Source organism: Engystomops pustulosus, chromosome 1 (genome assembly GCF_040894005.1).
Source record: "Engystomops pustulosus chromosome 1, aEngPut4.maternal, whole genome shotgun sequence".
NCBI lineage: Eukaryota > Metazoa > Chordata > Amphibia > Anura > Leptodactylidae > Engystomops > Engystomops pustulosus.
In genome coordinates, this window is record NC_092411.1 from 66,530,971 (window position 1) to 66,558,795 (window position 27,825).

The window sequence follows — 27,825 nt, forward strand, 5'->3', positions numbered from 1 at the left end:
GGCCCACTGGCTCTTGCTATAGTACTTCATGCATTTAATTTTTCTGGAGGGCCACCTACCCGGTCCTCTGTTTGAAACAATTTTTGTGAGTGCCACATACAGGCACTCAATCTATTCCATTTTACTGGAGGGCCACCTACCCGGTCCTCTGTTTTAAAAAATTTTTGGGACTGCCACATACAGGCACTCAATCTATTCCATTTTACTGCAGGGCCACCTACCTGCTCCTCTGGTTTGAACAATTTTTGGGACTGCCACATACAGGCACTCAATCTATTCCATTTTACTGGAGGGCCACCTACCTGCTCCTCTGGTTTGAAACATTTTTGGGACTGCCACATACAGGCACTCAATCTATTCCATTTTACTGCAGGGCCACCTACCTGCTCCTCTGGTTTGAAACATTTTTGGGACTGCCACATACAGGCACTCAATCTATTCCATTTTACTGGAGGGCCACCTACCTGCTCCTCTGGTTTGAAACATTTTTGGGACTGCCACATACAGGCACTCAATCTATTCCATTTTACTGCAGGGCCACCTACCTGCTCCTCTGGTTTGAACAATTTTTGGGACTGCCACATACAGGCACTCAATCTATTCCATTTTACTGCAGGGCCACCTACCTGCTCCTCTGGTTTGAACAATTTTTGGGACTGCCACATACAGGCACTCAATCTATTCCATTTTACTGGAGGGCCACCTACCTGCTCCTCTGGTTTGAAACATTTTTGGGACTGCCACATACAGGCACTCAATCTATTCCATTTTACTGCAGGGCCACCTACCTGCTCCTCTGGTTTGAAACATTTTTGGGACTGCCACATACAGGCACTCAATCTATTCCATTTTACTGGAGGGCCACCTACCTGCTCCTCTGGTTTGAAACATTTTTGGGACTGCCACATACAGGCACTCAATCTATTCCATTTTACTGCAGGGCCACCTACCTGCTCCTCTGGTTTGAACAATTTTTGGGACTGCCACATACAGGCACTCAATCTATTCCATTTTACTGCAGGGCCACCTACCTGCTCCTCTGGTTTGAACAATTTTTGGGACTGCCACATACAGGCACTCAATCTATTCCATTTTACTGGAGGGCCACCTACCTGCTCCTCTGGTTTGAAACATTTTTGGGACTGCCACATACAGGCACTCAATCTATTCCATTTTACTGCAGGGCCACCTACCTGCTCCTCTGGTTTGAAACATTTTTGGGACTGCCACATACAGGCACTCAATCTATTCCATTTTACTGGAGGGCCACCTACCTGCTCCTCTGGTTTGAAACATTTTTGGGACTGCCACATACAGGCACTCAATCTATTCCATTTTACTGCAGGGCCACCTACCTGCTCCTCTGGTTTGAACAATTTTTGGGACTGCCACATACAGGCACTCAATCTATTCCATTTTACTGCAGGGCCACCTACCTGCTCCTCTGGTTTGAACAATTTTTGGGACTGCCACATACAGGCACTCAATCTATTTCATTTTACTGGAGGGCCACCTACCTGCTCCTCTGGTTTGAAACATTTTTGGGACTGCCACATACAGGCACTCAATCTATCCCATTTTACTGGAGGGCCACCTACCTGCTCCTCTGGTTTGAAAAATGTTTGGGACTGCCACATACAGGCACTATCCAAATTAAATTGTCTCCATAGCAGCCTCCACACGTTGTCTCCATTGCTACCTCCAAAAGTCGTCCATATAGCTGCCTCCATACATCGTCCCTTTATCAAACGAGGTGTGTCAGGCAGAAATTTGGGTTGTTTTCATGGATTCCACATCAAAGTTGTTAACTTTGTCGCCACCCTGCTGTGTAATCCCCAAAATATACTGGCAAACTTTTACCATTTAGGGATATTATTTCAGCGCTTCTTGCGCATCTGTTTACATTCCCCTCACCCGGCATATCCTAAACTTATAAGAACGCTACTACACTTGATCTTATACAAAAGGTTCTTAGAAGTGCTGTTTGGGGAGTAGCCTAGAGACAGGGGCTTGGATTGGCGAAAGCTCGCCTGGCAGCGGAACGCCAGCTCCATGCGCATCATGCGCTTCTTGCGCATCTGTTTACATTCCCCTCACCCGCCATATCCCAAACTTATAAGAACGCTACTACACTTAACTTGGTGCAGGCTGGGACCGAGTCTGACCCTGGGGCTGGTCATATACTGCCGACGCAGAGAATTGCGGGGCCTACCTCGGTCCAGGTCTCAAAGGCCTACTATACCTCCTCCCACCCCTCCTCCTCCTCCGAATTACCATCCGTGGGCATGGCGCCATCAGTCGGTAGCTCTAGGCACAGCAGCAGTGCCATCGCTAAGCGACAGCAGGCGGTGCTGAAACTGCTGAGCCTAGGCGATAAAAGGCACACCGCCCAAGAGCTATTACAGGGCATTCCACATCAAAGTTGTTAACTTTGTCGCCACCCTGCTGTGTAATCCCCAAAATATACTTGCAAACTTTTACCATTTAGGGATATTATTTCAGCGCTTCTTGCGCATCTGTTTACATTCCCCTCACCCGGCATATCCTAAACTTATAAGAACGCTACTACACTTGATCTTATACAAAAGGTTCTTAGAAGTGCTGTTTGGGGAGTAGCCTAGAGACAGGGGCTTGGATTGGCGAAAGCTCGCCTGGCAGCGGAGCGCCAGCTCCATGCCAAGATCCAACTAACATAGTTTTAACTGCAGCACCTTTAATCTACTACTAGTTCACTGCCTCCATACATGGTCCCCTTATCAAACGAGCTGTGTCAGGCAGAATTTTGGGTTGTTTTCATGGCTTCCATGTTAACTTTGTCGCCACCCTGCTGTGTAATCCACAAAATATACTGGCAAACTTTTATCATGTACCGATATTATTTGAGCGCTTCTTGCTCACCTCCTTTGGTTCCTCTCTGCTACCCATTGGTTTGAAGCCTGAGTCCATTTAGGGTATGTTGCCATGCCTGCCGCTGCTGCCGCTGCCTCTGCATGCCGTCCCCTATAGTGTCAGGGTCAATTATTGGATGTTTTAGATGCTATCTAGCTTCATTCTGTCACTCTGTCATGGCCATGCTGTTGCCCATAATTTTGGCATAATGGTGCGATTATGCAGCCTCAGAGGCATCCATGCATGCTGCCCCTGCTGTTTCCTGTCCATTTCCGTGGTGTTTCCATCCTTTTCTGAGGTTCCCAGGTGTTTGGCCAAGCTTCCCTGTGCAGAGCCTTGGTCCCCTTGAAAAATGCTCGAGTCTCCCATTGACTTCAATGGGGTTCGTTATTCGAGACGAGCACTCGAGCATCGGGAAAAGTTCGTCTCGAATAACGAGTACCCGAGCATTTTAGTGTTCGCTCATCTCTACTCATAATCATACAATCATAATATTAAAGGTTGGGAAAGATCAATTTAAATGCAATTATTCTGTTAGTTGCTCCAGAGTTAAGACTGTAATTCTTTCTGCTCATTTAAATATACTAGACCATTTATATTATTTGTGTCTATTGAAAAATGGATTGTGATGAACAAGGCATGGAAGCGGTTATATGACTGATGCTGCAGCAAGAGTACAAAATCCTTCTACCATTAGATATAATAAAATGTCTCATTTAAGAGGAATGACTTAAACATACACCAGACAAGGTTATGATGTACCGACATCCTTAGGGACCATACACAGCATGTAAATGGACTCTAATTAGTGCGCCAACTGCTCTGCCAAGCAACTTCAATAAGTAAACACTGCAGTGCCTCTACATCCTGCAAATTATTTATTGACATAGGTACCAAGAATGTACTAATGTCCTCCATAGTTTGTTAAAAGTAATAGGTACAGGCAGAGGATGAGATCTAATGGTTCTTTCATCGCTAAAAATGTAAGCAATTGCCTTTGAACATTTGAAAAATTAATATTTGTCGATAGTTAGTAAACAAAAGTGACAGGATAATTTATTAACTATTTGCCTTTTGACTGCAATTTGTGCCGAAAGTATGCACATTTCTCAAAACTTAATAAAATGACATATTCTAGTCAGGACATGTTGTGACAAAGTAGATAGGGTCCTAATTGTAATACCCATGTATTTATAGCCAATAAACAGTCCTTAGACCAAAATAATAGGGTGTTAATGTCATTTGCCCTTCTTCAGGGTCAAAATGCATCACATTATGTATCTGTGGATGGGAGGGAGATGGGTTTGGGCAGTGATCGCGAACCTTTTAGAGACCGAGTGTCAAATCTGCAACTAAAAACCAACTCATTCATAGGGGTTGGCTACAAATAAGAAAGTAAATAATCAAGTTATTTACAGTACGTTAATAGAGTCACCCATATTGTGGTACCCTGGCACACTGTTGTGCGAATGTTCTTAACATGCCCTTCAGTGTCACAGCAGTAGTGCTCAGTAATTAGCACAGAGACCCCTGACCCCCACCCAGAAGTGCTGAATGACACAGGGTGTCACAAAAAGCTCCAAAAGGAGAATTTACCATAGTAAGTACAATACAGGAGACCCTACTAGCGGATGTTACATACCTGGTAAACGTTGTTATGTGTGGCCAACCCCATTAATAAGTATCTTAATTAATAGCTTATTACTTTCTGCATAGCTCCCAACCATCCCGAATTTGGAGGACAGTCCCGGTGTCTCACAGCTGTCCTGCCATCCTGGATGGCTGGGAGATTGTCCTGGCTTTGATCGCTGTGTCCCGCACATCTCCGCTGTGTCCCGCCTCCTGGTCCCGATAAAAAGTGCATATCAGGACCAGAAGGTAGAAAAAGAACAGAGGAGATATGCGGGACACAACGCAAAAGGTGTGGCTTAGGAGGAAACATTTTGGTGGCACACGAAAAAGTTGGGAGATTCTGCACTGCCTTAGTTTTCAATAGTATTGAGAGAAAGAGGGTAAATTAAGATTATTATTGTAACTCCTCATCACATTCTCTACCCTCTTGCAGGCCTTGTGAACCCAGGATGTGTCGCTTTAAAATATCACATTTTGAGACACATTTACTTAACTGGTCCCTGCGCGATCCCCGAGGTGCGTTGTCCCACCAGGATGAAGTCTGCCGCGATTCAACAAGATTGTGCGCCCGAGATCCTGCATGTATCGCTTTCCTGCTCAGGTCCACTGGAGTTCACCTTCTTCTTCCCAGTGTATGTGAGTGCATGTATTGCGACACAATTTGAATTTTAAATCCACACGCTCACTCTGAATCAGTCGTGTTGTCTGACGGCCACGCACCCGATTTGTGTCGCATGAAAGTGGACGCCAAAATCCGATCACGTGCACCAAAAACCCTTGTTAAATGCGGCGCAAAACAGAGATAGTCCGGAAAACCGGCAAAAATATTTTGAATTTTGATGAACTCTGCAATGCAGGTGAACTGAGGTACATAACTACAAAATGCAGATGCTTAATAAAGAATATCAAGCAATTAAAAGAAATGTCCTAAAGACTTGTAGGGGATACTAGTGTTTAGCAGTATACGCAGCATCGTTGCAAGAGGTTGATAAGTTGATTATCAGACTGATGAAAATAAAATATCATCAGGTTGTATCGGGTAGATTCTTTACCTACTCCATATCATTTTTATAATCAGATAAGAGAATCATTGCAATATTAGGCAGGAATGTCAACACAGTGACATTAAAGAGTTAAAGATATATAGTCCACTGTTCTCAAAACCTCCTAAGAGACTGGGACAAAAATAAGACTTACCTAGCAATCCATTGCATTTATTGCCATCTTTGTCTCCTGGCAGCAAACTAGGGGTGGGGATTTAGGTTCTAGCAAAATGGCCTCTTGGGTATTTACGAGAAAGAAAGAAAGCTTATAAGTTAAGATCCTCTCCAATACAATGTCCAAATGGTTTTATAATTTATGTAAAGGTTAGGAGTGTAAACATGAAATATGACAAATTGCCTTACCGTGATTTAGACAAACCCCACCATTTATATATCCATGCAAATCAATGGGGGGAACCACAAGTTGGGGGGGAGAAAGTAAGGCTAATCTGCCCCTTTGTAGTCCCCATTGATTTGACTCCCGCCCTGACAAGGGCAGTACCATGACTAACACTATTCCTCTAGAAAGCTATCACCTCCCTGATGCGTTTCATCTTACAAAGATTCCGTTGAGGGAATTGGTGTGGGAGTAACTTCCTATATGAGACTGAAAAGATCAGCTTTACATCCTATATTCATGTTCTCTCGCCTACAGTGGTGGGAACAGAGGCTTGTTAATCCTCTCCTCCAGACTCAAATAAATAGCATATTGGACATTATCCTGGGATACAACCCCCCCCCCCTTTCCGGATTGAGAGGCAGTAAGGACACTGAACATTCTTAAAGATCCCCAGAAGCTACAATTGTATATTTAGCCAATTCCATCAGACGGACAGCGTATTCGTACTTTATGAACCAATTCATAAGTATACATACAGTCCTTTATGTTGTTATTAGCACCAATGAAGTTTAACCCCTTATCACCGACACTAGTTTTCAGCTCAATGACCAGACTCGATTTTTCAAATCTGACATGTCTCACGATAATTGGTTATAACTTCGGAACGCTTTAACATGTCCGGGTGATTTTGAGAATGTTTTCTCGTGACACATTGTACTTTATGTTAGTTATAAAATTTAAGTGATAAGTTTTGCGTTTCATTCTGAAAAAAAGTGAAAATTTGGCAAAAGTTTGTAAAAATTCTTCATTTTCCAAGTTTGAAATGTTCTGGTTTCCTGACAGGATGTAAAACTACCCAAAAAGTTTGATAATTAACATTTACAGAATATCTGCTTTATGTTGGGATGATATTTTATGCTTCCGGTCATTTTTCTAGGATGTTATGAGGTGCAGAACTTTAGGTGCGATTTTTCTTATTTTCATGAAAATTGCCAAAACTCACATTTTGAGGGACAACTCAGCTTTCAAGTGACTTTGAGAGGCCTAAATAATAGTAAAACCCCATAAATTACCCCACTATAGAAAGTTCACCCCTCAACATATGTAAAACAACTTCTATTAAGTCTATTAACCCTTTAAGTGTTTCACATGGGTTAAAAAATATGGACCTGCGATTTAGAAACTATGGAATTTTTTTGGAAAATGCATTCATTTAGGCCAAAACTGACATTTTCAGAATAAATTAAATGATGAAACACACTGCAACGCTTGATGCCCAATTCCTCCCGAGTTTACTGATACCACATATGTGGTGGTAAACTGCTGTACGGGCGCACGGCCGAGTATAGAATGAATGGAGGCGCCATTCACAGCAGATTTGTATTGTCACATTGTACGACCTATAAATTTTTATTTTTTTTGGTAATGCGAACATATGAGGCTTATTATGTACGGGATGAGATACAATGTATAGATAATTTATCTAAAGCTTATTCATGAGATTTTATTAACTATTTCAAGGGGGACACAAACAAAATCATCAATTTTTATTTTGGATTTTGACCTTTTTTTTTTCCCCACTCACCGTAACGTAAAAATAATATTTTATCTTTATTCTCTGGTTCACTAGGATTACGGTGATACCTCATTTATATAGTTTTTCTTATTTTTGCTCAATTTTCCTGAGCAAAACCAATATTGGAGAAAATCGCATTGTTTTTACTATTGGCAACTTTTCAGGGCCATAACTTCTGTATTTTTCTGTTGTCAGATCTGGTTGAGGGCTTATTGTTTGCGAAAACAGTTGTTCTTTTCAGTCGTATCATATTAGGGAACGTAACTTTTTTTGATCACTTTTTAGAACATTTTTTGTGATAGTGTTTGATGGAAAATGGTATATTATGGGAAGTTTTTCGAGTTTTTTTTTACGTAGTTCACCGAGCGGGTTCAATATTGATTTCGATTTATTGTACAGATTAATACGGACGCGGTGATACCAAATATGTATGTGTTTTTGTGTTTTATTTACTTTATTTGCATTTTATGTGTTACTGGGGAGATTATGGGACTTTTATTTTATTTATTTAATTATATTATAAAAAGATTAAAAAAAAATGTTTTACTTTTTTTACATTTTCTACTTCTTGGCTTGAATAAGCGATCATCCGATCGCTTATTCAAGCCTTTACACTGCAATACACTTGTATTGCAGTGTATTGTGTTAGTAACTGAGCATGCTGAGCATGTTCAGTTACACACAGCCGGGTCCTGCCAGGAGGCGGAACCCAGCACAGAGAGGAGCCGACAGCGCCGGGTCACTCGTCGGAACCTGGGGCTAAGGCAGGAGGGATTGGATCCCCCGGTAAGCACACCGGGGGGTCCGATCCACGGGGGACACACTTGCACGCCGCGGTCATGCTTGACCGCGGCATGTAAGGGGTTAAACACCCGGGATCTGAGTTTTTCCGATCCCGGGTGTTAGTGCTGGGTGTGGGCTGTGATATCACAGCCCGACACCGGCACCAGCGAGACCCGGTGTCCCGAAATCTTCTTCTGACGCGCTGCCGTAGAAAGGCGTACGCGTCAGAAGAAGTACCCTTAATGACCGCCGTAAAAAGCCGATACGGTGGTCATTAAGGGGTTAAGTACATATTGTGGATGGTTAAGTGATTAAAGGGGTATTCCCATTTCAGCAAATGTTATTGTTTGTATAATGAAAAGTTATACAATTTTCCAATATTATTGGTGCCATTCTATAGAAAGCTTCGATGTTTACTTTAAGTGGACAGAAATCATCTGACCATTGTCACACAGGTGCACGGCTCATTACTCTCTATGATGATCAGATTTCTGTCCACTGGAAGTAAACATAAAAGCTTTCAATAGGATGACAGCATGCAGAGATCTACAAAACAGTGAAGAATTGAGGCAGGAAGTATATTGGAAATTTGTATAACTTTTTATTATGCCAACAATAACATTAATTTGCCAAAATAGGACTACCCCTTTTAGTAATATTAAGTGAAATTAATGTGATTTTTTTTTGTAGTGTTTGAAAAAGCCACATGGAAGATCATTTTCCAAGACAAAGAAAGACATGAGAACTGCTTTTAGCAAACACAAGACTTAAAAAGGGTATAAGACCATCTTCAAGGACCTTGGTATCTCGGTTTCAACAGTGTGCAATCTTATTAAGTAGTTTGCCAAGCATGGACATGTCAACAACCTCCCTGGACATAGGGGAAAAGGAAAATTAACAAGAGATGTCTTAGAAAAATCACCATGTCAAACATCCAAAAACCCAAGGACCACCTGGAATTGTCTGTGGTGATGGTTTTAACAAGCACCATACGCCGCAACTAAACCAAACTGAGCTTTATGGACAAAGGCAAAAATCATTGATGAAGAAAACACAAAGAAAAAGAAATAACTGATCTTTGCCAAAGAGACATACCACAATCCTTCTGGAAACAATGTTCTGTGGACAGATGAAACAAAAGGGGTATTTTGGCAATGCAAAGCAACAGTCTGCCAAAAGTCATGCCGACAGTTCCGCATGTTAGAGCAACCATAATGCTTTGAGTCTGCTTTGCTACACCTGGTATTGAAGGGCTTGGCCATACCACAGGAATCATGAAATCAGAGAACTATAGTGCCAAATGTCCTATCCAGTGAGCTAAAATCTGCCATTGGGAGAACCCTGCAAACATTCTTAATGGAGAGTAGCTGAGAAGTGCCAGAAACTTAGAAATGGCTACAAGAAACATTTGGAGGCTTCATTAATGCAACCATGTATTATGGGGGTGCCTTTATTGCTGTTTGTTTAGGATATATCCTTAGCATATAACTTTTTCACATTTCCATTTATTTTTTCAAGATATTGTGCAGTCTATGAAAAATTGAACGGCGACAATAATAGTGCGCAGCACTGTATATACAGCATGCTATTTATATGCCACACAAAAACTGAAAGGTCCTTTTGTAACACATTGACCTCTTAAGGACCAGCGAGTTTTAGGACAAGATAACCAAAAACTCTGTCATTATCACCCTTATCTTTTGAAAACCATAACTTGGTTAGGACCTTCTGCAAACATGAGTGTGGGCCCCTTGCACCCAAAATGAATGGAATAGGTAGGGCCCTTACACACTAGTGACTGTGATGAGTCCAACTTGTATCACACTCACTCATGTGCTGTTTGGAACTCCCGGGCCAAACGCTGGCCTACTGCAACTGAACTGATGTTTCAGCCAGATGTTCCAGGGACTGCAGACTGCAAGTATTATGCGAGCTGGACTTCTCACACTTGCTACTGTGTAAGGGGCCTTCGTCATGTATGCATGGAATCTATGCTTGTAACATTTTAAAAAATGGCAAACCTCCAGGACTTCGGTTGCTTTCATTATCTGCGTTGCCATAAGCATAGTCCTTCCCATCTTGATCAGATCCACCATAATCTCCCATTCTTGAGTCAGGTTGCTTACGAGTTGAAGGAGGACAGTTTCCTCTGCTGGATGGTGCAGTAGTTGTATCATTGCCTAAAAGTAGACAAATGTATTTTAGTGGTGAGTAAATTGTTTCAAACTTTCAGGTAATAGTAGAAGTGAATACAAAAAACATGGCAATTTATTTTATAAGACCTATTTTCTCCACTTCTGCTCTTATTGTTCTACCTCCTTCTATTCTAGAATTGAATTCTGTCTTTCTAGTAAAATGGACAGAAGCTGACTAAGGTGTCAGATTACATAAAAGCTCTATTTATAGTGGCGAGTGTTGAGTCACCGAATTGAGAGGACAGTAAACTTACAAAGACTTCAGAGATGAGAATGGCTAGAAAATTAAGATTACATGTCATGTAATGGACCGAAGCGTTTTCTTTCTCCCAAACACACACACTGGGCTACTGATCTCTGCAACATTAGTTGAAAGTTGAGTAACACTATAAAGAGATGGTATGGAAGGAAATGGGTCAATTGGAATTCTCTCAAATTTGTTTTAAATTAACATGGGATGGGGGTGGGGTATTGTACTGCAGGACCCAACACATGTGTGAATCCCATGGACAGTCAATTCATTTAAATCAGAAAAGTGTAATGCCTAATTTCCCCAGATGGAGCACTGCAAGGGAGTTGAATGCGTTCTACTAGGTTCTAACACAGATTACAGCTGATTGGTGAAGTCCCAGAAGTCAATTGTAATCAGTCTTTGCTCCTTTAAATTTCAATATATCCCTCAAAACAGAAGTATCACAAAAACAATATAGCCTGTAAAGCTTTCCACCATTATTTTTTGAGTTAAAATTTTCACTTCAGCAGTGAAACAGATGCCTGATCCTCTAGAGAAAATAAATGTTATAAAATCATTTCAGCTATGCTGGAGTCTTACACAAGACTGAAATGTGATAAAATTCCCTTGCAGAGTATGACATATTATTCAATGATAAATGTTCAAAGGTCATTTGAAATCCATCAGAAATTGTAGTTATCTATTTTAGCAATATCGAGATGTAGTTCTCACTCCTTCAGCATAAGAATGACATCTATTGTTATCGTTCTGATCTGTCTTTGCCGTGAAGGTGTCTTCTTGTCTTCCTTTTTCTTTAATAAGATCTAATTGCTCAAGGGAAGACAGCTTTACAGCCCACAGAATATGAGCTTCCTAGAGAATTAATTGAACACTCATTTGTTCTGCAAGTGAACACAGGCATCAGTAATGTGATTGAAAAGTTCTGTAAAGGTTTCTATCTTAAATGGATTTAGAAGGTGAATTACAGTACCATGAGGGGGTGGATGACAGCCCATTAAAAGCACACACTCACTTCCTCCTATCATCTAAATGTTCTGCATGGAAATTTGTAGGACAAATGCGATTAATTGAATAATAATTAAAGATACTTAAAATATGGAGCATACTTCTGATTGTGTTAAAAAGCCTGTCATTCTTACAGAGAAACGTCGTTCATCTTTGTGTCATTGACAAGTGTGTGGCGCCAACTGAATCCAACTTAAAGTCCAAGGTTTACCCTTTAGACATACTCCCCAGAATTTATTTAGAGTGGCATTTAAAACGCCAGTCTTAGTTTATATGGCTCAAAAGAAAGACACATGTCTATCAAGTTCAACCAGTTCTCTGAGGTCCCTACTGCGATCAGCACCTGAGGCAGGCTAAAACATGTCGGGGGGCTAATTTAGCATTTTAATTAGCAGTGCCATGCTCCCTAGTCCGACAGTGCTCTGTACCACGTACAGTGACTCTAATGGATCTTTGAGTCTGTTAATGCTCAACATACATAGAGACTGTAATATTTTGGGTGAAGTGTGTTTTGTATGGGATATAGGGCTAGCTAGAGCTACTCCAAACTTCAGACATAGGACTAGCGTGTGCATGGTGTGATTTTGATGGGCCAGTCTGCCGCTGTTACCCTCACCACGCTAGCAGTCCAGCACTATAAGTAGCCTATACTAACTTACAGCTAGTACAATCAGAGATATAAGAGACACTAAAAGTGGATGCTGAGACCCCACTCATATACCGTCTCTGTTCTAAGATCAATAACCTAGTATGCAAGAGTTGAGCCCGACTGTCTTGACTGGGATGGTGCATTGCACTGTGTTTTTAAACACAAATTTAGTTTGAGCACCAAGCAATGCAAACTGTTTAGTATTGCTTCTATTATATATTGAAAAATAAAAGTTATGTTTTCTTAATATTTTCTGTGTCCGGATATGGGTCATCTAGTCTGCCAGTGGCGGTTTTGTTAAAAATATATTAAGTCAAGAATCCCTGCCGATACACCAGGTCCTTTTTGTGTCATTAATGAGGCAGACTATTCCACAGATTGACAGTTCTCATAGTCGTCTCTGGTGATTAAACCTTATTTTCTCCAGATGCAGACAGTGCCCCCTTGTCTTTTGATTTGGTTTGACCTGGAACAACTTTCCACCATATCTTTTGTATGGACCATTTCTATATTTATATAAGTTAATCAAGTCATGGCCTCTTAGTCGTCTATTTTGAGAATAAATAAATCTAGCTGTTTTAATCTGTTTTAACCTCCATACCCCTTATCATTTTTGTGGCTCTACGTTGAACCCTCTCCAGCTCCAGGGCATCCTTTTTATGGACCGGTTCCCAGAACTGGACAGCATATTCCAAGTGAGGCCGAACCAATGCCTTGTACTGTGGTTATATTACATCCCTATCCCGAGAGTCCATTCCACTTTTGACACATGACAAGATCTTGCTGGCTTTAGAGGCAGCTGATTGACATTGCATACTGCTATTTAAACTGTGATCTACTAGAACCCCAGATCCTTCTCAATAATCATCCTGCCGGCATCGATATACGAAAAGGTTCTGGGCTCTTTGTATATGTGGATGTGAGCTCCACTGGAGGAAAAATTTCCACCAGGTCATAGTTGGAAAAGCCAGAAAACGAGTCGGTAATCCAGAGTAGGTAAATGGGACTTTAGAGCAATATGGTTTTTCCTAACCCCCAAAGCAAACACTGTAGTCACATTGTTTTTGTGTCCTGAATTGGAAAGCAGGCTGCTGACATACTCCTTCAGTGGTTAATGCCCTCTCAGAAAAAAAGGCCTGGCCAATAAGATTTAACATATGGCCCTTCTTTCACCGGACATCAATTGTTGGAGGAGAACCTTTCACACAAAACAAAATTGGCCAACTTAGCTTCTTTCGAGCAAAGTTTGCAGTAGTTCTACTTAAGAGTTTTGGATAGGTATTGCTTGGCTATGCTGCAGTGGTTCAGAGGCATGGCATGAAAGGTATAGTGCACAACTTGATTTACACTATTGTACAAGTTGCGGTGGGTCAATCAATGACATTGTGATAAGATTATATAGATAAGTTTAACAAAGGATTTGTTATCAGGCATCTATGAAATTTTCGCCTCAAGCATTGAATATGGTGTTAATCATTATCAGAAGGATCTATAGTTTCTCTCTAAATGGGCAAAACAAATTCATTGTGAAGTCAGAGTCTGAAACAAATTAGAATTTTTGCTAATCAATTTCTAAATTTAATGTAATTTTCGGTATACAGTATAGAGAGTAAATTAGCAAATTTAATTATAAATCCATTATCTATGCAGACATCTACCCCGCATAGTAGTGACATCCAGAACAGAGAGGACAAACCATTTTCTATGCCATCTGCCACTCAGTGACACAGCTGGAAAATGGTTTAATACTAGTTATACACAACACCACAGAGATAGTAGATAGAATACTCTCTATGCAAAAAAAAGAGTGCACCACAAGCCCAGTCTCCATTCTTTAGATTTACTTCAATGCAAAAAAAAACTTAAAAATTCTCAATGCACAAAAATTAAACAGTTCTAAGGTCTCTTGGGGGAATTCTGGAACAATTACAGCATATCCATAAAACTCCTTATTTATCAGAAGGATTGGGATCATAATTAGAGATGAGCGAGCACTAAAATGCTCGGGTACTCGTTATTCGAGACGAACTTTTCCCGATGCTCGAGTGCTCGTTTCGAGTAACGAGCCCCATTGAAGTCAATGGGAGACTCGAGCATTTTTCAAGGGGACCAAGGCTCTGCACAGGGAAGCTTGGCCAAACACCTGGGAACCTCAGAAAAGGATGGAAACACCACGGAAATGGACAGGAAACAGCAGGGGCAGCATGCATGGATGCCTCTGAGGCTGCTTAATCGCACCATTATGCCAAAATTATGGGCAACAGCATGGCCATGACAGAGTGACAGAATGAAGCTAGATAGCATCTAAAACATCCAATAATTGACCCTGACACTATAGGGGACGGCATGCAGAGGCAGCGGCAGCAGCGGCAGGCTAGAGAGTGGCATGGCGACATACCCTAAATGGTAAGAGAGGAACCAAAGGAGGTGAGCAAGAAGCACTCAAATAATATCGGTACATGATAAAAGTTTGCCAGTATATTTTGTGGATTACACAGCAGGGTGGCGACAAAGTTAACAAGTTTGATGTGGAAGCCATGAAAACAACCCAAAATTCTGCCTGACACAGCTCGTTTGATAAGGGGACCATGTATGGAGGCAGTGAACTAGTAGTAGATTGTTATAGATGGTTATAGTCTTTTTAGAAAGGATCGTATAAATAAAAAAGGGGGAGGGGTTTGTTTATATGTGAATTTTTGCCTCAAGCCCGTCCTGCGAGATGACATCAGTAACGCAAATGTGGAGTCCCTATGGGTGGAGATAAGAGGAGGGAAAAATAAAAATAAAATATTACTAGGGGTTTGTTATAAGGCTCCAAATATAATGGAGGCAGCAGAGGAAATGCTGATAAGTGAAATGGATGCAGCTTCAAAGCATGGTGAAGTACTTATCATGGGGGACTTCAATTACCCAGATATTGACTGGGGGGCAGAAACCTGCAGGTCCTTCAAAGGTAGCAGGTTCTTGTCAACAACAAAAGACAATTACCTGTCGCAACTAGTCCTGGAGCCAACAAGAGGGGGGGCACTGCTGGACCTTATCCTTACCAACAGACCTGATAGGGTATCAAAACTACAGGTTGGGGGGAACCTGGGGAATAGTGATCATAATATCATTGATTTTGTATTACGCTTTACTAAGCACGTTAGTGAAGGGGCAACCAACACTCTAAACTTCAGGAGGGCAAATTTTCATCAACTAAGGGAAGACCTTAAAGGCATAGACTGGGATAATGCTCTCAAAGACAAAAGCCCCCCCAAAAAATGGGACTTTTTCTCATATATTCTGAAAAAGTCCTGTGAGAAACACATACCTTATGGGAAAAAGCATAAAAGGAACAACAAAAAGCCTATGTGGCTAACTAGTCTTGTAAGGAAAGCAATAAGCGAGAAAGATAAAGCGTTTAAGGTGCTAAAACGTGAAGGTAGCGATGAGGCATTACAGGATTATAGAGAGAAAAATAAATCCTGTAAAAAGCAGATAAAGGCATAAGAAACTAAAAACAGAGAGTGTGGGTCCCCTTAGAAATAACATGGGGGTCATGGTGGAAGGAGATGAGGAAAGGGCCAATCTACTGAATGTCGCCTTCTCAACTGTCTTTACCCAGGAAAATCCCCTGGTGGAAGACACAATGAGGAATAATGTAAATTCTTTTTATAATGTCAACAGTTTAACCCAGGAAGAGGTACGGCGCCGCCTCGCAACCACTAAGATAGATAAATCACCTGGGCCAGATGGCATACACCCCCGGGTTCTGCATGAATTATGTACAGTGATAGACAGAACGTTATTTTTAATATTTGAAGATTCACTGAGGACTGGTTATGTTCCACAAGAATGGCGCATAGCAAATGTGGTACCAATATACAAAAAAGGATCAAATAGCGATCCTGGAAACTACAGACCCGTAAGTCTAACTGCTGTGGTGGGGAAAATATTTGAGGGGTTTATTAGAGATGCTATCCTGGAGTATCTCACTGTGCACAACCTTATAACCCAGCGTCAGCATAGGTTTATGAGAGATCGGTCCTGTCAGACTAATCTGATTGGTTTCTACGAGGAGGTAAGTTCAAGACTGGATCTGGGGGACGCTGTGGATGTTGTATATCTGGACTTTTCAAAGGCATTTGACACCGTGCCACATAAAAGGTTGGTATATAAAATGAGACTGCTGGGAATAGGAGAAAATCTGTGTATCTGGGTAAGTAATTGGCTTAGTGATAGAAAACAGAGGGTGGTCATTAATGGCACATTCTCAGATTGGGTTGATGTTACCAGTGGAGTGCCACAGGGGTCAGTATTGGGGCCACTTCTTTTTAAAATTTTTATTAATGACCTTGTAGTGGGTTTACACAGTCAAGTTTCAATATTTGCAGATGATACTAAGCTGTGTAAAGTAATAAATACTGAGGTCGATAGTTTAGCATTACAGAGGGATTTGTGGAAGCTTGAGGGATGGGCAGAGAAATGGTTGATGAGGTTTAATGTAGATAAATGTAAAGTTATGCACTTGGGCCATGGAAACAAAAAGTATGATTATGTTCTAAACGGTCAATTACTTAGTAAAACTGAAGCTGAAAAGGACTTGGGCGTATTGGTGGATGGTAAACTTAATTTTAGTGACCAGAGCCAGGTGGCTGCTGCTAAAGCAAATAAAATAATGGGATGTATCAAGAGAGGAATAGATTCTCATGATAAAGACATAGTTCTGCCCTTATACAAATCCCTGGTCAGACCACACATGGAATATTGTGTACAGTTTTGGGCACCAGTATATAAAAAGGATATAGTAGAGCTGGAACGGGTGCAGAGGAGAGCAACCAGGATTATTAGGGGAATGGAGGGACTAGAATACAATGACAGATTACAAAATTTGGGATTATTTAGTTTAGAAAAAAGACGACTGAGGGGAGACCTCATTACAATGTACAAATACCTGAACGGACAGTACAAGGATCTCTCCAAAGATCTTTTTATACCTAGGCCTGTGACCAGGACAAGGGGGCATCCTCTACGCCTAGAGGAGAGGCGATTCTACCATCACCATAGACAAAGGTTCTTTACTGTAAGAGCAGTGAGACTATGGAACTCTCTGCCGCAGGAGGTTGTTATGGCCGACTCTATGTACATGTTCAAGAGAGGCCTGGATGACTTTCTGGAGAGAAAAAATATCACGGGTTATGGGGATAAAACATTTATTTAATTCTTGAAGGTTGGACTTGATGGTCTTGCGTCTCCTTCCAGCCTTATATACTATGATTCTACTACTATGATTCTAGATTAAAGGTGCTGCAGTTAAAACTATGTTAGTTGGATCTTGGCATGGAGCTGGCGCTCCGCTGCCAGGCGAGCTTTCGCCAATCCAAGCCCCTGTCTCTAGGCTACTCCCCAAACAGCACTTCTAAGAACCTTTTGTATAAGATCAAGTGTAGTAGCGTTCTTATAAGTTTGGGATATGGCGGGTGAGGGGAATGTAAACAGATGCGCAAGAAGCGCTGAAATAATATCCGTAAATGAAAAAAGTTTGTCAGTATATTTTGTGGCTTACACAGCACGGTGGCAACAAAGTTAACAAGTTTGATGTGGAATGCCCTGTAATAGCTCTTGGGCGGTGTGCCTTTTATCACCTAGGCTCAGCAGTTTGAGCACCGCCTGCTGTCGCTTAGCGACGGCATTGCTGCTGTGCCTAGAGCTACCGACTGATGGCGCCATGCCCACGGATGGTAATTCGGAGGAGGAGGAGGTGGAGGAGGGGTGGGAGGAGGAGGAGGCATAGTAGGCCTGAAACACCTGGACCGAGGTAGGCCCCGCAATCCTCTGCGTCGGCAGTATATGACCAGCCCCAGGGTCAGACTCGGTCCCAGCCTGCACCAAGTTAAGTGTAGTAGCGTTCTTATAAGTTGGGAATATGGCGGGTGAGGGGAATGTAAACAGATGCGCAAGAAGCGCTGAAATAATATCCGTAAATGGTAAAAGTTTGCCAGTATATTTTGAGGATTACACAGCAGGGTGGCGACAAAGTTAACATGGAAGCCATGAAAACAATCCAAAATTCTGCCTGACACAGCTCGTTTAATAAGGGGACCATGTATGGAGGCAGTGAACTAGTAGTAGATTAAAGGTGCTGCAGTTAAAACTATGTTAGTTGGATCTTGGCATGGAGCTGGCGCTCCGCTGCCAGGCGAGCTTTCGCCAATCCAAGCCCCTGTCTCTAGGCTACTCCCCAAACAGCACTTCTAAGAACCTTTTGTATAAGATCAAGTGTAGTAGCGTTCTTATAAGTTTAGGATATGGATGGTGAGGGGAATGTAAACAGATGCGCAAGAAGCGCTGAAATAATATCCGTAAATGGTAAAAGTTTGCCAGTGTATTTTGTGGATAACACAGCAGGGTGGCGACAAAGTTAACAAGTTTGATGTGGAATCCATGAAAACAACCCAAATTTCGGCCTGACACACCTCGTTTGATAAAGGGACGATGTATGGAGGCAGCTATATGGACGACTTTTGGAGGTAGCAATGGAGACAACGTGTGGAGGCTGCTATGGAGACAATTCAATTTGGATAGTGCCTGTATGTGGCAGTCCAAAAAAGTTTTCAAACCAGAGGAGCAGGTAGGTGGCCCTCCATAAAAATGGAATAGATTTAGTGCCTGTATGTGGCAGTCCAAAAAAGTTTTCAAACCAGAGGAGCAGGTAGGTGGCCCTCCATAAAAATGGAATAGATTGAGTGCCTGTATGTGGCAGTCCAAAAAAGTTTTCAAACCAGAGGAGCAGGTAGGTGGCCCTCCAGAAAAATGGAATAGATTGAGTGCCTGTATGTGGCACTCCCAAAAATTGTTTAAAACAGAGGACCGGGTCGGTGGCCCTCCAGAAAAATTAAATGCATAAAGTACTATAGCTAGAGCCAGTGGGCCCTGTCAAAAAATAGCCAGTTTCCTCTGCTTTACTGTACAAAGAGGAAGAGAAGGAGGAAAATGAGGAGGAGGAGGAGTGGATAAATTATTCAGGTTGAGCTTCCTTCACCTGGTGGAGATTGGAAATTAGGAGAAATCCAGGCTTTATTCATCTTGATAAGCGTCAGCCTGTCAGCGCTGTCAGTCGACAGGCGTGTACGCTTATCGGTGATGATGCCACCAGCTGCACTGAAAACCCGCTCGGACAAGACGCTAGCGGCAGGGCAGGCAAGAACCTCCAAGGCGTACAGCGCCAGTTCGTGCCACATGTCCAGCTTTGAAACCCAGTAGTTGTAGGGAGCTGTGTGATCATTTAGGACGATGGTATGGTCAGCTACGTACTCCCTCACCATCTTTCTGTAAAGATCAGCCCTACTCTGTCGAGACTGGGGACAGGTGACAGTGTCTTGCTGGGGTGACATAAAGCTGGCAAAAGCCTTGTAAAGCGTACCCTTGCCAGTGCTGGACAAGCTGCCTGCTCGCCTACTCTCCCTCGCTACTTGTCCCGCAGAACTACGCACTCTGCCGCTAGCGCTGTCAGAAGGGAAATACTGTTTCAGCTTGTGCACCAGGGCCTGCTGGTATTCATGCATTCTCACACTCCTTTCCTCTCCAGGGATGAGAGTGGAAAGATTTTGCTTGTACCGTGGGTCCAGGAGAGTGAACACCCAGTAATCGGTGCTGGAATAAATTCTTTGAACGCGAGGGTCACGGGATAGGCAGCCTAGCATGAAATCTGCCATATGCGCCAGAGTACCAACGCGTAAGAATTCACTCCCCTCACTGGCCTGACTGTCCATTTCCTCCTCCTCCAACTCCTCCAACTCCTCTTCTTCTGCCCATACACGCTCAACAGTGAAGGACTCAACAATGGTCCCCTCTTGTGTCTCGCCAACATTCTCCTCCTCTTCCTCCTCATCCTCCTCCACCTCCTCCGATATGCGCTGAGAAACAGACCTAAGGGTGCTTTGGCTATCAACAAGGGAATCTTCTTCCCCCGTCTCTTGTGAGGAGCGCAAAGCTTCCGACTTCATGCTGACCAGAGAGTTTTTCAACAGGCCAAGCAGCGGGATGGTGAGGCTGATGATGGCGGCATCGCCACTGACCATCTGTGTTGACTCCTCAAAGTTACTCAGCACCTGACAGATATCAGACATCCACGTCCACTCCTCATTGTAGACTTGAGGAAGCTGACTGACCTGACTACCAGTTCTGGTGGAAATTGACATCTGGCAGTCTACAATCGCTCGGCGCTGCTGGTAAACTCTGGATAACATGGTCAGTGTTGAATTCCACCTCGTGGGCACGTCGCACAACAGTCGGTGAGCGGGCAGTTGGAGGCGGCGCTGCGCTGCCCTGAGAGTGGCAGCATCTGTGCTGGACTTCCTGAAATGCGCACAGATGCGGCGCACCTTCGTGAGCAAATCAGACAGATTGGGGTATGTCTTGAGGAAACGCTGAACTATCAGATTTAACACATGGGCCAGGCATGGCACATGTGTCAGTCTGCCGAGTTGCAGAGCCGCCACCAGGTTACGGCCGTTGTCACACACAACCATGCCTGGCTTCAGGTTCAGCGGTACCAGCCACAGATCAGTCTGCGCCGTGATGCCCTGTAATAGTTCTTGGGCAGTGTGCCTTTTATCGCCTAGGCTCAGCAGTTTGAGCACCGCCTGCTGTCGCTTAGCGACGGCACTGCTGCTGTGCCTAGAGCTACCAACTGATGGCGCCATGCCCACGGATGGTCGTTCGGAGGAGGAGGTGGAGGAGGGGTGGGAGGAGGAGGAGGCATAGTAGGCCTGAAACACCTGGACCGAGGTAGGCCCCGCAATCCTCGGCGTCGGCAGTATATAACAAGCCGCAGGGTCAGACTCGGTCCCAGCCTCCACCAAGTTAACCCAATGTGCCGTCAGCGATATATAGTGGCCCTGCCCGGCAGCACTCGTCCACGTGTCCGTGGTCAGGTGGACCTTGTCAGAAACGGCGTTGGTCAGGGCACGGATTATGTTGTCTGACACGTGCTGGTGCAGGGCTGGGACGGCACATCGGGAAAAGTAGTGGCGGCTGGGGACCGAATACCGAGGGGCGGCCGCCGCCATGAGGCTGCGAAAGGCCTCGGTCTCTACTAGCCTATAGGGCAGCATCTCCAGGCTTAGCAATCTGGAGATGTGCACATTAAGGGCTTGGGCGTGCGGGTGGGTTGCACTATATTTGCGTTTCCGCTCCAGCGTTTGGGGTATGGAGAGCTGAACGCTGGTGGATGCTGTGGAGGATCGTGGAGGCGACGATGGGGTTTTTGTGGCAGGGTCCTGGGCAGGGGGCTGACTATCAGCTGACACAGGGGAAGGAGCAGTGGTGTGCACGGCCGGAGGTGAACGCGCTTGTTGCCACTGAGTGGGGTGTTTAGCATTCATATGCCTGCGCATACTGGTGGTAGTTAAGCTAGTAGTGGTGGAACCCCTGCTGATCCTGGTTTGGCAAATGTGGCACACCACAGTCCGTCGGTCATCCGGTGTTTCCTTAAAGAACCTCCAGACTTCTGAAAATCTAGCCCTCGCCGCAGGAGCCCTCGCCACGGGAGCTTCACTAGTTGACACATTTGGCGCTGATGCACCAGCTCTGGCCCTGCCTCTCCATCTGGCCCCACCACTGCCTCTTCCAACCTGTTCTGGTCGAGGACTCTCCTCCGTCTCAGAAGCACTGTGTTCACCCGGCCTCTCAACCCAGCTTGGGTCTGTCACCTCATCATCCTCCGATCCCTCAGTCTGCTCCCCCCTCGGACTTCCTGCCCTGACAACAACTTCCCCACTGTCTGACAACCGTGTCTCCTCATCGTCGGACACCTCTTTACACACTTCTTCCAGTACGTCAACAAGGTCATCATCACCCACAGACTGCGACTGATGGAAAACCTGGGCATCGGAAAATTGCTCATCAGCAACCGGACAAGTGGTTTGTGACTGTGGGAAGGGTCCAGAAAACAGTTCCTCAGAGTATGCCGGTTCAAATGCAAATTTTGCTGGGAGGGGGCAGACTGGGGGGGAGGAGGCTGAGGTGCAGGAGCTGGAGGAGTGCCGATTTCGGTGACATGGGTGGACTGCGTGGAAGACTGACTGGTGGACAAATTGCTCGAAGCATTGTCGGCAATCCACGACATCCCCTGTTCGCACTGTTCTGGCCTCAACAGTGCTCTACCACGAGTCCCAGTAACTTCAGACATGAACCTAGGGAGTGTAGCTCTGCGGCGTTCCCCTGCTCCCTCATAAGCAGGTGGTGTCTCACCCCGCCCAGGACCACGGCCTGTGACCCCTGCAGTAGTTGGACGCCCACGTCCCCGCCCTCGTCCTCTACCCCTAGCCCTCGGGTTAAACATTTTGAAAATGAGAGTTATAACTTTAATTTTTTTTTTAACCTTTTTTTGTGTTTTTTTTTTGTGTGTGTTTTTTAGTTTTTAAAACCAAACGATGCTATCCTATTGCTATGGCTATTTTCTAGCCAAGTATGAAAGCACACTACTATGCCAGATGAGATGACGCTGAGTTATGAAAAAAATAAACGTAAAATACAAAAGGAAATGGCAGACTGTGCCTAATTGAAATACAACCCTGGGCCCTAATAAATTTTCCCACTTCGGTCTTTGCGATGGATATGTGCGTCACTAAGCGCAAAACACAGTGGTCGCAAGTCTCACTACAAATTGCTCACAATTTGCTAGTAGATGCACTGCAGCAACTACAGCCACCAGCAGATCAACCAGAAATCAAATATATATAACGCTACTGTAGGCGTAAGTAAGACGTTTGGATTCTCCTATGGCTATTTTCTAGCCAAGTATTAAAGCACACTACTATGCAAGATGAGATGACGCTGAGTTATGAAAAAAATAAACGTAAAATAAAAAAGGAAATGGCAGACTGTGCCTAATTGAAATACAACCCCGGGCCCTAATAAATTTTCCCACTTCGGTCTTTGCGATGGATATGTGCGTCACTAAGCGCAAAACACAGTGGTCGCAAGTCTCACTACAAATTGCTCACAATTTCCTAGTAGATGCACTGCAGCAACTACAGCCACCAGCAGATCAACCAGAAATCAAATATATATAACGCTACTGTAGGCGTAAGTAAGACGTTTGGATTCTCCTATGGCTATTTTCTAGCCAAGTATTAAAGCACACTACTATGCAAGATGAGAGGACGCTGAGTTATGAAAAAAATAAACGTAAAATAAAAAAGGAAATGGCAGACTGTGCCTAATTGAAATACAACCCCGGGCCCTAATAAATTTTCCCACTTCGGTCTTTGCGATGGATATGTGCGTCACTAAGCGCAAAACACAGTGGTCGCAAGTCTCACTACAAATTGCTCACAATTTCCTAGTAGATGCACTGCAGCAACTACAGCCACCAGCAGATCAACCAGAAATCAAATATATATAACGCTACTGTAGGCGTAAGTAAGACGTTTGGATTCTCCTATGGCTATTTTCTAGCCAAGTATTAAAGCACACTACTATGCAAGATGAGATGACGCTGAGTTATGAAAAAAATAAACGTAAAATAAAAAAGGAAATGGCAGACTGTGCCTAATTGAAATACAACCCCGGGCCCTAATAAATTTTCCCACTTCGGTCTTTGCGATGGATATGTGCGTCACTAAGCGCAAAACACAGTGGTCGCAAGTCTCACTACAAATTGCTCACAATTTCCTAGTAGATGCACTGCAGCAACTACAGCCACCAGCAGATCAACCAGAAATCAAATATATATAACGCTACTGTAGGCGTAAGTAAGACGTTTGGATTCTCCTATGGCTATTTTCTAGCCAAGTATTAAAGCACACTACTATGCAAGATGAGATGACGCTGAGTTATGAAAAAAATAAACGTAAAATAAAAAAGGAAATGGCAGACTGTGCCTAATTGAAATACAACCCCGGGCCCTAATAAATTTTCCCACTTCGGTCTTTGCGATGGATATGTGCGTCACTAAGCGCAAAACACAGTGGTCGCAAGTCTCACTACAAATTGCTCACAATTTCCTAGTAGATGCACTGCAGCAACTACAGCCACCAGCAGATCAACCAGAAATCAAATATATATAACGCTACTGTAGGCGTAAGTAAGACGTTTGGATTCTCCTATGGCTATTTTCTAGCCAAGCATGAAAGCACACTACTATGCAAGATGAGATGACACTGAGTTATTAAAAAAATAAACGTAAAATAAAAAGAAACTGGCAGACTGTGCCTAATTGAAATCAAACCCCTAATAAATTGTCCCACTTTGGTGTTTGAGGTGGATATGTGTGTCACTAAAAGCTAAACACAACGGTAGCAAGTCCCCCTGCTAATTCCTCACAATATGGTACTAGCTGCACTACTAGTGCCAGCAAGCCCAGCCACAAGCAAATAAAAAAAAAAAGTATAACGTTATTGTAGCCCTAAGAAGGGCTGTTGGGTTGTTGTAAAATCACTCCTGCCTAACAGTAAGCTAATAGAACACCCTAACGCTTTCCCTGACCAGCAGCAGCTCTCTCCCTAGCGGCATCCAGACAGAGAATGATCCGAGCAGCGCGGGCAGCGGCTAGTCTATCCCAGGGTCACCTGATCTGGCCAGCCAACCACTGCTATCTACGTGTAAGGGTACCACGTCATGCTGGGTGGAGTGCAGAGTCTCCTGGCTTGTGATTGACTCTGTTTCTGGCCGCCAAAAAGCAAAAAGGCGGAAGCTGCCATTTTCTCGAGCGGGCAAAATACTCGTCCGAGCAACGAGCAGTTACGAGTACGCTAATGCTCGATCGAGCATCAAGCTCGGACGAGTATGTTCGCTCATCTCTAATCATAATCTAGCTGCTGACCGAATGTAACACTAAACATGCAATTTGGGAACAGCTTGTTGTAAATCAGAATTTTATGTGTAATAAGATATATATTTTGTGTTAAAACATTAATTAGTACTTGAAATTCTCATTTTGGGCTTGCGTGGTTGGTCTTACCCAATGGGGCACATTTACTTACCCAGTCCCTGCACAATCCCCTATCCGGACTGTCCGACGAGGATGAACTCTGCCGCGATTCATGAAGATTGTGCGCCCGATATCCTGCATGTGTTGCTTCCCCGATCAGGTCTGCCGGAGTTCACCTTCTTCTTCCCGATGTATGTAAGTGCTTGGGCTTGTGACACAATTTTTAAGTTAAACCCTGCGGTATGTCCGAATCCGGCGGTTCGTCCGATGCCCCCCCGATTTGTGTTGCATGAAAGCTGGCGCAATTGTGCCAAAATCCGATCACGTGACCAAAAACCCCTTTTAAATCCCTGTCCCAGCGCCACAAAACAGATATCATTGGAATGTCCGACGAATGCCCTTAGTAAATGAGCCCAATGTGTCTGCATAAGCAAGGAAGAAAAATAAATATTTTTCCCATAAAACTATAAAACAATCTTCATAGTTAATCCTGTTGTATAACATGTTACCTGTAAATCTGACACTATGTTACATGTATCAGGTCTCATTCAAATAGTCAGAAGTAATCATATCGCAGCCATTCAGTCTAAAAAAAAATTTCATTGCCTCTCCGGTCTTTATAGCACAACTTCTGATGAAAATACTGCTTTGTCAGTGTTTGATCACATATTCAGTTTTGGCATTTCCAGACATGTACCATTTTTATACTGATATATTAGAACTTAGTAAGAAACATTATCAGCTTATAGATCATATATGACATGGCAACCAACAAAAAAAATTACATTGCAATAACAAATAGGTCAGTGTTGGGTCCCAACATGAAGTAAATTTTGCTTGTTTATCAAGAATAGGAAATAGATGCTTAACATAGATCCACAACTTTAATACACTTTTATTGGCCCAGATTTATAAAAAAGTAGTGCTTTTGCCTCCCTAAAGTACAGAGTGTGCCAGATAATTGAATGCGGTCTACATTTATTTGGCGCACCCTCCACTGTTCAGGAAGTGTGCACCAACATTTTTTGGTGAACCTTTAACATACACATTTTCCAGTTAAAGATCACATGACCCTCCATCTGCGGCCATATTATGGACAGGAATCTCTGGCTGAAGAGGTAAAAGACAGGAGGCTTCACTTTACATATGAAGAAAGCGTTTTAGAACTTTTAATAGATGTCTAGTGGTAAATTACTTAATATCCTGCCCCACCACACTTACACACACATTACAAAAAACATGAGGTAAAGTGGCCAACCCCTTTAAGTAAAGCCATTCCTGTCTATAAAATGGCCACAGATGTGCTCATAACTGCCCTTGACCAACTTACCTTTCAGGACCTTATCATGCATAAATACAAGAAAAGGGTCCAGGATGGTAGATTGGTACTATTCATATAACAAAATAATAAGTGGTAAATGAATATCGGGCATAACTATGTCTACTTCTATCTTGTAAGCTGTATAACTTGTCAAATATAGTACGGACCAGCAGTACATGAAGAAGTTTCACGTTGAGTATTTGCCGAAAAACTTTCCTTTTATTAGATAAAATGCACATTCCAACACGAGGAGACAGTCCGGTTAATGCGTTTCAGTGCGTTGTCTCCTCGTGTTATAATATGCATTTTATCAAATAAAATGAAAGTTTTTTTGGCAAAGACTCAACGTGGAACTCTTTCATGTAGTGCTGGTCCGGACTATATTTGACATTGTTACCAGACGGCTGTGGGGGGATCGTTTTCCGTGCACCGGGAGGTGTCCAGGAGTTGCAGAGGTCACAAGGTGGGGTGAGCTGGCATTCTTGTCTACTCTTATGTAGCTTAAGTGATTATGCATTTCCTGTTGTTTTATACGCGATTCTTTTATTTTTGTTTTGGGTTTTTTTTTATAATGTTTCCTCTAATTGTTAACAAAAGTTAAAAAAAAATTCATGAAGCACATGAGGAACTTGAGCTTTTTTATTTTTTGTGATTTTGGCTTTAAAAATTGCAGAAAAAAAAAATCTAAATGCATAAATGTAGCCACAAATCTCATTTACTACTTTGCCTTGCAAATGTGGAAGATGATTACAAAACCTGAATAGAGCCCCTGATTGGCATTGAAATCTCTGCCGCTCATTTCCTCAATTGTCTCTCATTACTGGCAAAATATGCACATGAAAACCAAATGTGTCGTACTATGAATAAGTCGTACAGACAGGGGTTTTTTTTCTTCTATGTAAAATCGCAAGTTTCACAAAGAATTAACTGGCCTCTTTACTAAGACATGAGATTTCAAGTGCTTCATTTTCAAGTGAAGGCTAATCCCTTGCTAGACCGCTGGAAGAACTACACCTAACCTTGGTTACCATGACAATAATCACAACTGGATGATAATTCTGAATTAATTATCTGTCGTACAGCGGGAAGGTATCTGTCTTCATACTGAGTTCTTACCGTAGGATTCGGGGTCTGGTTGAGCTGTAATCTCTGCTTGACCTTAAAGACACAAGAGAGCATATATATTCAATGAATCAGCTAAATAAGTGAACAGCAAGGCA

General features: G+C 43.1%; 1 protein-coding gene across 5 annotated transcripts in view; it reads right to left on the bottom strand.

The window, feature by feature from the left end:
* RPH3A (rabphilin 3A) overlaps positions 1–27,825 on the bottom strand; it is a 181,801-nt gene that overhangs the window by 56,305 nt on the left and 97,671 nt on the right. For all 5 annotated transcript variants that reach the window (XM_072142713.1, XM_072142722.1, XM_072142704.1 and 2 more), the window contains 2 exons: positions 27,722–27,763; positions 10,285–10,443 (listed from right to left, as the gene is read on the bottom strand). In XM_072142713.1, coding sequence (XP_071998814.1) covers positions 10,285–10,443; positions 27,722–27,763 — 201 coding nt within the window. The remainder of the gene's footprint in view (positions 1–10,284; positions 10,444–27,721; positions 27,764–27,825) is intronic.